We start from the raw sequence: 12243 nt of genomic DNA, 5'->3' as shown, positions 1-12243 counted from the left end.
TGAAATACACACATTTTCACACTATGCATTAACCACCTACCAATTTTGCAAAACATTCATCCTCACAATTCTGCAATACATTAACCATCTACGAATTAGACAATGCCTTCATCCTCACAATCTTGCATTCACCATACATAAAAACTTCTTATACAATTCATATATACATAACAAAAAAAATGACCAACATATATGCATTCACCAACATATCCTCGCATATCTTGCAATGGTTTCAGCCACACTATATGATTTAGTACTAAGGCAAAACAATTTACATGACGATATCCGGAAAAAAAATTCATGGTGATAATGATGAAGAAGCCACCACCACATTGTCACTCGAGAAGAATTGCATCGTACACCAACAAAGAGGGATTTCATGACGAGAGCTCAGAAAGTGTTGTTCCTATATTCCAACATATACGCATTCACCAACATAAGCCTACTACTAAATCATATACTACTAAACAACTAAAACATCAGTAAAAAAATCAACATCAAAACCTAGGTTGCACCTAGTGCCAAAAATAGCTTCAAAAATAAAAAAGCATTGCGAAAATTGATTGGAGGGAATGGAGGAGCTTACCGGCCTCTTCGATTTGCCCCAAAGATGAGCGAAAATGGTGGAGGGAAGAGGAAGATCGAGGGAGGGGATCGGGAGGAGGAGAGAGGCGGTGCTCGCCTCTGTTCGAGTCGAGGAGAGGAGGAAGAACGGGCTGGTGGGTGGGGTAGGGGCCGCCCGCAGCCACCAAGCATAGAATTGCTTGTTTGGAACCTACCGCCATCCTCTCTGGCGGTAGGGAGCGACGTCCTACCGTCACGGTCTGTGGCGGTAACGACTTATCCACGTCAGCGCGGTAGACAGCGCCGTCGACGTTAACCCGGTCCCTACTGCCAGTACCTGTGGCGGTAGCATGTTCTAGCCTATCGCCAGCTCGGGTGACGGTAGGAAAAGGATCAGATCCAAAAAAAATTACGGCTAGGGGTCAGATGCAGCTAAACATGAAGGGTCAAAACAGTGAATTTGGCCGGATGCGGCACCGCACACCGTCGAATCGAACCGAACCGAGCTGTGTGTCCACGTCCTGCTTTGCTTGCCTTCGCCCGGTTTGGTTACGTTTTCGACTTAAGAAAGCGGACCTTGTGCGTCAACCGGAGCTTCTCTTCCTCCTTAAAAAACTCATCATCAAGGGATTGTGAGCCTCCACCCCCAGCCCAGTATTCCGAACCCTCTCCCAGTCTCCCTCAATCGAAGGAGGAGTGGTACTAGGTTTCGCGCTTCAGATTGACAAAAAGGAGACGCCCGGGCCTTCCGTTTTTTCTTTCCTCCAGCGAGGTCGGGCAGCGCGGGGCCGCTCGGCCGAGGAGAGGCGTGGAGGCGCGCGGCGAACCGGTGCCGGTGGTCGCGACGGGCGCGGCGAGATGGCGTCGGGGTGCGCGGCGGGCGCGGCGACGGTGGCGAGATGGCGCGGCGGGCGCGGCGAGATGGCGTCGGGGTGCGCGACGGGCGCGGCGAGTTGGCGCCGGGGTGTGCGGCGAGCTGGTGCCATGGCGCGAGGCTGCCCGCATCGGGCGTGGCGCGTGGGTTGCGGATGCCTTTGCTGGCACCTGCTGCTCGTTTGGGCACAGTGGGGGTGCGGGGGCGCTGCGGTTGGTTCTGGCCAGATCTGACCTCTGCCAACCTGTGGCTGGAGGGATGGCTCGAGGTGGCATCAGGCGCCGTTGGAGTGTGGCTGCGTTTCGCGCCTAGTCCGGCGATGTGTGGTGGCTGTAGCGGTGGTGTCGGGGATGGTTGGTGGTTGTCTCTCCTTCAAGCGCGTCCACGTCCGGCTCCTGGAGCTGTGGCGCCGTTCAGTTTGTCGTGTGCTACAGAAGGCCCGGACAGGCCAGATCTAGCACGAATAGTCCTGTTCTTGCGCGCGGTGGTGCGAGCTGCACAGTTTGGCCTGGATCCTGCCCAGTCCTGCGCGCGGTGGTGCTGACCGGCTATGTTTGGCTCTCCCTCGGCCTTCATGTGCGCTGCGGTGCGGAGGATCGCCCAGTTCTGCGCACGGAGGTAGAGGATGGCCAGATACGGCTTGGTTCGCCCAGGGCCTGCGAGCGGCGGTGCAGACCGGCCGGGTTGGCGTGTGCTCGCCGAGTTCCTGCATGCGGCTTGACCAATTCGTTTCTAGTAGTGTTGGTTTGGGCTCTTGTTGCATTGTGGAGCTGGTGGCCTCGGATCCTTGGATTGTTGGTGGAAGACTCGGCTCCGGATGAAAATCATGCATCGACTCTGTCGTTGCTGGCGGTAACGGCATCCACGGATGTCGTCTTCCTCCTTGGAGGTATCGTTGTGGAGTCGTTTGCCCTTCCCTCCCAACTGCGTGAGATCTCCGGGTGAAAACCTAAGATCGGCCAATGCCAGATCGGATGACGGCGGAGTCCTCAACTTCGTTTTCCTCCTTGGAGGCGTCATCTTGGTGATCCCGCCGATGGGTTCCGATGGTGTTCACGTTTGATGGTAGAGCCTGTGTTTGTCGTGCTGCCGACAGGGCTTTTCTTTCTTTTCTTTTTGCGCTGCCTTTGCAGTGCTTTCCTCCTCTGAGGATTCTTGTAACACCTTCTTCTGATCAATGAATTTGGCAGTTCACCTGCCAATATTCAAAAAAAAAATCGAAGGAGGAGAAAGGACAGCGACGGGCAGCAGCTCTTCCACGTCGTCCGTCACAAGAGAACCAACGGGCACACTCGTGCCAGCAAGGACCATGCCTTTCGTGGTCTCCGACTTGGTCTCTCGGGTCTACTCTCCACACCCAAACCTTAACCAAAGGAGAAAGGACAAGGACGGGCAGCAAGTGCTCCACGTCCGTCGGAAGCGCCAACGGGCACACTCGTGCCACCAAGGTCCGCGGACCATGCCTTTCAAGATCCAGTAGACGAGAAAACAGTTCGAACCATCCCTCATCTGGAGCTGTCATACAGTGTGACAGCACGAACCGTGCCTTTCGTTCTACTCCCTCTGCAAACTTTTATAAAAACGTTTTATAGTGATCTAAAACGTCTTATCAAAGCTTACAGAGGTAGTAAATGTTTATCTGCCACCAAACGGACGGCTGATTAACTAATTATTACTCGTCCTCTTTATTTCGAGGGGGAGAACAATTGCATATGCTGAAAATACAAGTTCCAATCGCCATTTGCGCCACAAAATTGCTTACCAAAACTTAGCTACACAATCTGTACATTGCACCGACCACTGAAAAAGACCTAGAGGCTATAAACACAAGGCAAAATTTCCCATCTCCGCAGCACAAAGAATTCCATCCAACTTCCACCCAGCCACCCACCCACCCAGCGTCTATAAATTCAGAAAACTGGCCATACGCTCCACCAGCGTCAGACCTGCAGCCTGCACCACGCTTTTGATCCCACACGACCCCAGGCTGAGCCGAATCGCAATGCCCGCCATGAAAATGTCAAGGCCAAGGTCAGCCCTTGCCTCCACGCAGCACCATGGCGTGCCGAATCCTTCCAGAGATGTATGTAGTCGTCGCTCATGGATCCGTCTACAACCTCAGTATGGTCCGAAGCGTATCACAAAGGTTCTGTATCGTCTGCTGCTCTTCTGTCGCTTGTGAATCTTGAAGAGGCATGTCCTCGTAGCACCTGCAGTATTTATGAAACCAGACAAGCATTTTCATATTAATGGAACCATTCCCTCGATCATTACATAAAGGAAAGCTCTAATGAAAAAGAAGTAGTTCGAACAACTCACGTCTTATGGTAAGCGAGAGCCTGGGCCAGGTTCATCAATGTAGGGCTTGTCGTTAATCTGTCGTGCACACCAGGAGGAAGAGGGGCCTAGCGCAATCAAGTCCAGCATCAGACACACATCTGGGCATGAGAAATAGTGCCGCTTTGCAACTGATGAGCGGAACAGTCTACAGCATACCTCATTTTGCCCTTTGCGCCCTTTCTTTGCCTGCCCGTCGCCACTGAAAAGCTCCCTGACTGCCTCCAAGGCATCAGTTGTGCTTGAACCAGCAGGGCCATTGCCTGCTACGCTATCCGATACTAGAGCTAGTGGTGAAATGTCAATAGCCTTAAGAAATGGAATAGGCACGGTGTTTCCGGCCGCATAGATTGACCAGAGCTACAAAAGGAATTTTGTTGACACTTTTAGGAGTGGGGTCAAACGGGGAAGCATGCAATTGCAACAATTATCTGGCGTGCTAAAGAGTCATATAGAAAAATATTTGACCGCAAAGCGTATACCTTATCCTGAACCGAAAATGCTTTACGGCTTGGGCTGCTGCTTAATTTGTTCATTGTGCTAGCAACACCTGGTGATGCAGTGATATCATGGCGCAGCACAGTCCCTTCTGCGCCCTTGTGCTGCTTAACTGTTCCAGTTGAACGTGGCATTGTTTTAGGTTCTTGGATGTCAGGAAGTCCATACAAGTCCCGCTCTTTACTGGCATCACTATCAGCTGTGCTCTCCGCCCTATCAAAATAGCATACATAAGAATCTTTCTGGCGAGAGATAGGTTTTGCTTGTTTTGTTTTGCTTTCTAGGAATGACAGATGTACACGAGAAAATCTCGTACCAAAATTTTGAAATAAGCTCAGCCCTCTTTGGATCATGCGTGAAAGAGTTGATGCTACCAAGGCCCGGTATGAACTCTGTTCTTGGGAAAATAGATGATTCGGCCGCTTCATCGCCATCTTCAGGATGGACTATCATTGTGCCAAAATCGCCTATAAAGAGAGAAGTTAATTGCTGGTTTCAGATGCATAGCACACAAGACAACAAAATACTAAACAACGCCTATACTTTGAAGCGTCCCATCTGAGAAACAACTAAAATCCTGCCCACCAGAATACCACGAAAAGCATTATAAGAAGCTATCTCAACACTAGATACATGAAACGACACCAGCAGGCAGCAGGTCACCACCTGAGCTGTATCATGTTCAACTCATGTATGCTCACAAAACTAATAGTTAAAAACCTACACGCTACGCATCATGTATCAGGTCGCTATTTACCATTAGCATACCTAGTGGCAGAACAGAACCAACAAATAAACTCAAAAGACAACATGACGAGGAAACAGTGCCAGGATAACAGCAAATCTGGTACTTGGTGAAATGGATGCATTGAGTGTGGAACATGCCCATGCTCTATGCTTGCACAGTTATCATTACCTCCCGAACCATCATTTTTTGTTTCATGAGTTGACTGAGAGTTTGTCGGAACAGTTTCTCCATAATCTTCATTAATTCGAACAGTTGCATCCATTGCCTGTAGATACCGAAGTCAGAATATCATAATGACCAAACCGACGTACATACACATAACAATAGAAGAGATTGTTTTACATCATCAGAGTCAGGCAGCTGGTTTTGTGCAGCTGTTTCTCTGATGATTTTTGCTTCCTTGATCTTTGCCAACATTTTTGAAGCTCCAGTGTTGCACTTCTCAATAAATTTGTGCTGCAGGACAATTTTAAAAAATGAGAACAACACAAATAAATAAATATAGAAATAAAAAATCATAAAGATGCCTCACAAAGTTATCCCTGAGCACTAAAGAAGTACCTTCAGCATCTCAATTGCAGGAGGCCGGAGTCTTGCATCCTTTGTTAGGCACTTGGCAATAAAATCATGAAAGAGAAGAGACCTGGAGGGTAGGATACAAGAGCTTAGACCAACCGGTGTTTAAAACTCAAGCACTTCATTGGATTAAGCTCAAAATTTTGGTGTGCCTTGACTAAATGACACAACTTAATAAATCAGTATTAGCAGGAAGTGGTGGATTGGCAAAACAATAAACTAAATTAAAGAAAATAGCATTGTGATTCCCTCTTATAGAATAAATCTATATTTTCCTCATGCTCTAAGCTAGTTCACAATCTGACATATGTTTGGGACTTAGTGTTTGAAAACCCACGAGATCTTAACAGGTCAGGGCAAAAATATGTCATTGCCACCTTTTCCACATTACAAGAGTGATAATCTGATAGAGGAATAAATAAACAAGAAGAAGAAATGACGGCTACTGTTGACGTTCCGTGTCTTGCTTGTATAACTAACACAACTAAGGCCTTGTACAATGCAAGGCGATTAGGGAAGGTGCTTAGAGAAATAAACCAGTGTTTCTTTAAGCACCGGTGCTTACTTGTAGAGGGTAGACGCTTAGTTAGGCGCCTCTCCTGTAGAAATAGGCACGGGTGCTTCAGAAAAACCCGGTTTATTTTTCTAAGCACCTCTCTAAGCATCTAGCATTGTACAAGGCCTAAGCATCACAACTGATCTTGCATTGGTTTTGAAGACTGGTAATGCATTAGTAGCCAGTAACATGCATGTCGATTTATAGCCAGATTATTACAGAATTTACAGTATCAAGTTTGGTACTGGACAAACTGCATCCTACGTCAACGATAGCTACACCTCATCCAGGGATTAGCCAAAAAAGTCATGTCAATATCTCCCAACAAAAAAAAGAACACTTAGTTTACAAACAAAAGTAGTATGAATCTCAGATGGCGTTCTCGGAATTTCTTGGTAGATTAAAGGAAACCTGGGCCTAAAACCCTATGTCTGAGGTAATCAACAATTGATTATCTTACAAGCGGTCCAGTTTAGTTTTCCATTACTCAGAGAAGTCGAAAAGTTGCCAGGTATATTAGAAGCCACTCACCACTTCTCCTTATCCTCCAGCATCGGTGCAGGTTCACTAGATATCATGAAGATCACCTGAAGGGGGACAGGGATACGATTAGCTAATGGATCAAGTCAAGTGAGGATGGCACACATACACACCAATAAAAGGCAGTTACATCCGATATTGACCAAATAAAGTGCGGAAGCAGACACACCAGGAACCAACAACAATATCAAAAATATACCACGTTAGTGATCCTACTACAAACTAGGTCAATGAAGAAAAACAATGCACAGAGCATGATTGAAGAAAATATATATGAAAAGAACTGCTACCAGGAAAACCTAGTTCAGAAACCAAGATGGGCGAAAATGTAAAGGGATTCAAGGTACAGTGTATCAAAGGTAAAGTAGCTTTCATGCAGCTACATGTGTATCAACTAGAGATACTAAATAGTAAATGGAATCAAGAAGCCATGCACTTACTCTCATTGGATGCACAGTGGATCTCGGTGGCATGCCCTACAGTCAAAGAGACCAAAAGAAAATGTTAACTGACAGATGCATCACAAAAAAGGGCATAAAAAACATAACTGTACAGTTACAAAAGGAAGAACCAAAGAACATTTTCTACCTCTGCCATCTCTATTGCAGACACACCAAGAGCCCAAACATCTACCTGGAAATAGACAACACTGACATATCAGGAAGATAAGTTGCACAGAAAATCCAACTGCCAGATGTTTTCTCGATGCTATAAATTTGTATCTTTTGTAGCACTGTCAGGTCAGAAAATTGTTACTTCAGGAACTACCAAGAGATGAACAAAAGAGAAGACTTGTATGTTTGGATAGGGGTTCTTTAGCTTTTTATTCAAATACAGAATACTTGATACTTAAGGGGAGCCTTGGCACAGCGGTAAAGCTGTTGCCTTGTGACCATGAGGTCACGGGTTCGAGTCCTGGAAACAGCCTCTTGCAGAAATGTAGGGAAAGGCTGCATACAATAGACCCAAAGTGGTCGGACCCTTCCCCGGACCCTGCGCAAGCGGGAGCTACGTGCACCGGGCTGCCCTTTTACATAATACTTGATACTGAGTACCTTCTATGCCGACAGAGCTACAGGTTTAGCTTTCATCTCAAATAGTTCAACAAAAATTTACACTAAAATGATACCAAACTTCTATTTTTGCAGGGTAAAATTATACCAAACTTTAACAAATTCCTACTGAGTAATGATTATACAGAATAGCCCTAACGCAAAATCCATAGATATTGCTTTAATCTAGCATTGCTAGTTTAGTTATACACAGGGATGTGCTTGGTGCTTACCGCACCAGAAATATTGCTTTAAGACAGAGGGAGGAAGGAGAGAGGGAGGGAGATGTAACCTTCCCATCATAACGACTTTCTTGAATGACCTCTGGCGCCATCCAGTGTGGAGTACCGATGAACTGAAAGACATAAACATGATGCACCAGATTATGAAAGTTATCATGGTTGCCAATACAAACTTGTGCTTCAAGGACACTGACACAACAAAGTTTTTGTCTGGATATGACATTCCAGGCTAAGTTTAGTTAGTAAAACGATGTTCTGTGCTAAGGGAGTTATTTTGCCATCAACTTGGACACCTTTTTCAGATATCTGTTTATGCGAACTAGATTACTTTGTTAGCAATAGTGACAAGCAAGCTGGTATATGCCAACATAGGCAGTACCAAATAGAAACAGATACATGTAATACTTGTCTAACAGAAACTTATGGTCAAACTTCCCATCAATTTACCATACTAATCAGTAACAATGAAAATATGGGGATTCTTATGGTCAAGTACGATGAAAACTTCTATCTGTCTTAAGGATATATAAAATAGCAACAACAAACATGTTTGGAAATAATACCGTGTTGCGCTTTGACATGGTTCTTGTTAGTTGGGCAGCAACACCAAAATCGCCTGTTCCAAACATCATCCAATAAGATACCATGCCGAATTCGCAAGCAAAAGCATATACAAATAATTGCTAGCAAGTGAAATTAAAGCATACCAGGTAACAACTGTACTTACCCAACTTCACCTCGCCTTGATCAGTCAGTAGAATGTTGCCACCCTTAATATCTCTATGAACTTTGAAAATTGTGTGCAAGTAAGCAAGACCCTACAGCAGAAAATATGCAAGTAAAAGTAAAACATCTGAAGATAAACACCACAGGGCAGCTGAGGTTTTCTATCTCTCTAGAGGCTAACTGTAGCATGCTTCCTAGTTCTAGCCTAATTAGGTATTATAACAAACATGTAATGCAATATAAGTAGCAATTTAAGACTGTGTGCATGTGTGTCAGAAGAAAATAGAAACCTTTAATGTTTCTCGACATATATAAGCTATTTGCGGTTCGTCAAGAGGCTCCTCTGTAATGCCTATCAAGTCAGCAACACTTCCACCACCACAATACTCCATAACTATCTGCATGTAGAAGCTCACGTCAACCACAGTTTAATGAGTTGACTAGAGACATATTGCCAAAATAGAATACTACATTTATTATGCAACGTTAATAAAAAAAGGATATTGGAGTATACCCAAAGGTATTCTTCTCCTTGATAACTCCCAAAGTAGCGCACAACATTTGGATGGCTGCACTGCTGTAGCATCTCAATTTCTCCCCGTATATCTTCATATCCTTCTTCCTGATGACAAATAATGAAGGCTCAGAAAATAGACACATTTCATTTTTATGAGTGTAAACTTTCAAGCAAGCAACTAAGGAGCGGAGTGACTGCGTGGGCACGCTACCCGCACTACACGTGCCCCAAGGAAGGAAACCACACACCCGCCTCTGGTTTTACAGGTTTGTTGTTTTCTTCCATTTTTCTGGTTTGCTGGTTTTCTTTCATTTTCCTGGCTTCTCAGTCTTTTACTTGTATTTTTAGTTCAAGGCGACGTTCAGTGTAGCGCCTGCTACCAGCAGCGTCAAGCTATGGCGCCTTCTGCGTCTATTTTTATAATTGATAATGAAAGAGGAGCATAGGTCAAAGTAGTGCCGTTGTGCTGACCCATGGTTCCTTCTGTGCATAATCATGGCACCTTAAGAAATTAGATCCGCTACAAAAATGCCATAGGGAAAATTTTCATTCAAACATATCCAAATGGGTCTAGTTTAAAAGAACTCGCCATGATAAATATATGGTGACAACCATTCGTAATTTGGATGCTAATGACGCGTGACCGCTTCACAGGGTACCTTCATTAGCATTCCCGAAATCTCAATCATGCGAATTAAATGCTTGATCGTATGTTCACGTCAAATATGTAAGTGGGGTGGGACGGGGTTTATTTTTGTAGAGACTGGGCGAAAGTGGAAACATTGTAAAGGCAAATACTAGAAAACTTTGTCTGTTAAAAATGTTTGTGTTCCCATCCTCGCAGTTTGTTGCTGTGCTGATACTTAAAATATTATTTTATACAAATATAGATTAACAAGATAATATGTGCCATGAGCAGAAACAGAAATGTTGTTTTCAATTAATGCAGTGATTTAATAAGGATTCAACACTAAAAATGTACCATGCTTTTGGTAACACCAATTACCATTCCTATTGTGGGGTTGCCTAACACTAAATCCAAAGTCTTTTGAAATTATTAACTATGATGAGTGTCTTATTGAAAGCTTTGACAAGATGGATGAGTGAAGTTCTGTCATGTTTTTGGTGTGTCAAAGAGTTGATGAAAGATCTAGGTTTTCTCATCCTTGTCATACTCCAGTGCCATCCTCCAATGTTCATCAAAGTAACAAGGACAGATCGATTACCAATGTAATCTTCTACCATTTCATTCTAGAAAGTTCTGGATGTTTGTGGTTAGATATATATGTTACATGGATGAGTATTCAGGCCCAGGATTGCAATCTAACAACAGGTAACATTTGAGAAGAGATGTGGTGCATATAGGCATGCATTTTTGTCCACTCGTCTTCAAAGGATTAGACAGCATGTTTGATTTGAGCTTTTCATTTCATATAAGTTATAAATGGACATATCGTGATGTCAATTGGACATGCTTGCTAACTGATAATGATGATCTTTGCAACCTTAACAGAATAGTATCAACAAAGAAACCGACCCCTTCTGTTAAGGAGATGATCTTGACAGCTACAAGCTCCTGCGTTCTGAGATCCCTCGCCTTGTACACTGCACCATATGAACCTTTCCCTGCATTGCCCAATTGAATTGTTTGTTATGCAAATACCTCAAAAAGTATGTGGAAGCATTATTGTGCATATAGAAAAGGGGATATTAATTTCAGAACAAGAGACGCACCGAGCTCATGGAGCAACTCATACTTGGTTGAAGGATCCTCCCTAGTAACACTATCTGGCAAAGAGCTCATTGATGCCTTCCGCCTTGATTGCTGCTGCTGCATCAGAAGTGATGGCTGCCGGTCCTCCTCCGCCTGCCCGGCCGAAGGGGTTATGAATGAGGACCCAAACCCAGCACCGGCACCGGAGGCGGAGTCGCGTGGACTGGAGGCGCTGCTGGTGTGGTGAATGAACGTGCCGGAGAACGACTCGTGGGGGCTGGAGGAGCCACGGGTGTGGCGGATGAATGTGCCGGAGACGGACTCGCGGGGGCTGGGGGGGCCACCCGAGTGGCGTATAAACGTGCCGGAGACGGACTCCCGCGGGCTGGAGGCGCCGCCGGAGCGCCCGGTGCCGTGGACGACGAAGGTGGAATACGGGTCGGCCTCGGCGGCGCGGGGGCTGGAGCGGCGCAGATCCAGGAACGGGGATCGGGAGGAGGAGGATGTGGAGGCGGGGGCGCCGCGCTTGATGACGACGGTGGCGGAGAGCGAGGCGTCGTCGAGGTCCGAGGAATAGGGGTCGTCGTCGTCGTCGAAGGACGCGCCGCCGAAGTCCTTGGGGAGGCGCTGGAGGAGCGGGGGCAGCGCGGAGGGGTCGTCGTCGTCGTCATCCTCCGCGCGGGCGGCGCCGCCGCCGCCGCGGGCGTCGTCCTCGTCGTCGTGGACCACGACGGTGGAGTAGATGTCGGGCTTTTTGGAGCGCGACCACGGCGAGCGCGGGGAGAAGGCCATGGGAGGGAGGTGGGGCGGAGGACGGGGAAGGTACTCGCTCGTCGGGGAATGGGGAATCAGCTTAGTTGGAGCCAGTTCACTCGAATCTGGCAGCATGGGCTGAGCTTGAGTGGGTCACCACATTAGGCCCAGTACACAGGCCATAGTCGGCCTGTCTTCTCCCTTTTTTTCGTGACCCGGCTGCCTTCCCCTATTTACAGAGTCATCCAAGGAAATCCCTATTTATGGCACCCCTATGTCTCAGGGTGACATGAACCGGTTTGTTGGACATCAGATTTTAGCATGGCAGAAAACATATTTAATATGGCCTCAAATGAACAAGTATTCAATAGAAATCTTCGTCGAAGTGAACAATTTTGATGTTTGGGTCATCTTCATCCGAGCTTGTATACAATCTCGAGAGTCAAAATAGTGTGTTGCTGAAGTTTGCCCTAGAATATCTTTTAATGATTTTGCGGTCCAAGGTTCTCCCCCAAGATAAAATCCGATGGAGAACTGTTCACCTTG

At 46.2% G+C, this 12243-nt stretch overlaps 1 protein-coding gene across 1 annotated transcript; it reads right to left on the bottom strand.

The window, feature by feature from the left end:
* Window positions 1-3094: 3094 nt before the first annotated feature.
* On the bottom strand, window positions 3095-11793 carry LOC123113359 (serine/threonine-protein kinase pak-1). The gene is made up of 18 exons (XM_044534571.1): window positions 10965-11793; window positions 10768-10856; window positions 9228-9335; window positions 9004-9111; window positions 8715-8805; window positions 8551-8603; window positions 8038-8100; window positions 7282-7326; window positions 7134-7169; window positions 6685-6740; window positions 5583-5664; window positions 5364-5477; window positions 5190-5286; window positions 4590-4740; window positions 4258-4486; window positions 3935-4135; window positions 3758-3843; window positions 3095-3648 (listed from the first exon to the last, which is right to left on the bottom strand). The coding sequence occupies exons 1-18, from the start codon at window positions 11734-11736 to the stop codon at window positions 3549-3551; spliced, it is 2481 nt and encodes an 826-aa protein (XP_044390506.1). The 5' UTR covers window positions 11737-11793; the 3' UTR covers window positions 3095-3548.
* Window positions 11794-12243: the final 450 nt, after the last annotated feature.

Source organism: Triticum aestivum, chromosome 5B, assembly GCF_018294505.1.
Source record: "Triticum aestivum cultivar Chinese Spring chromosome 5B, IWGSC CS RefSeq v2.1, whole genome shotgun sequence".
Lineage (NCBI taxonomy): Eukaryota > Viridiplantae > Streptophyta > Magnoliopsida > Poales > Poaceae > Triticum > Triticum aestivum.
This window is presented reverse-complemented; position numbering and strand designations above follow the sequence as displayed.

Bases quoted from the DNA above. Each gene is read 5' to 3' on its own strand.
- LOC123113359 (XM_044534571.1), bottom strand. From the start codon at position 11,736: ATGGCCTTCTCCCCGCGCTCGCCGTGGTCGCGCTCCAAAAAGCCCGAC. The intron at 8,101-8,550 runs GTATTATTTCCA...TATGTCTTTCAG, and splicing joins CCATGTCAAAGCGCAACACG to TTCATCGGTACTCCACACTG. The intron at 3,649-3,757 runs GTGAGTTGTTCG...TAAATACTGCAG, and splicing joins GCTCTCGCTTACCATAAGAC to GTGCTACGAGGACATGCCTC.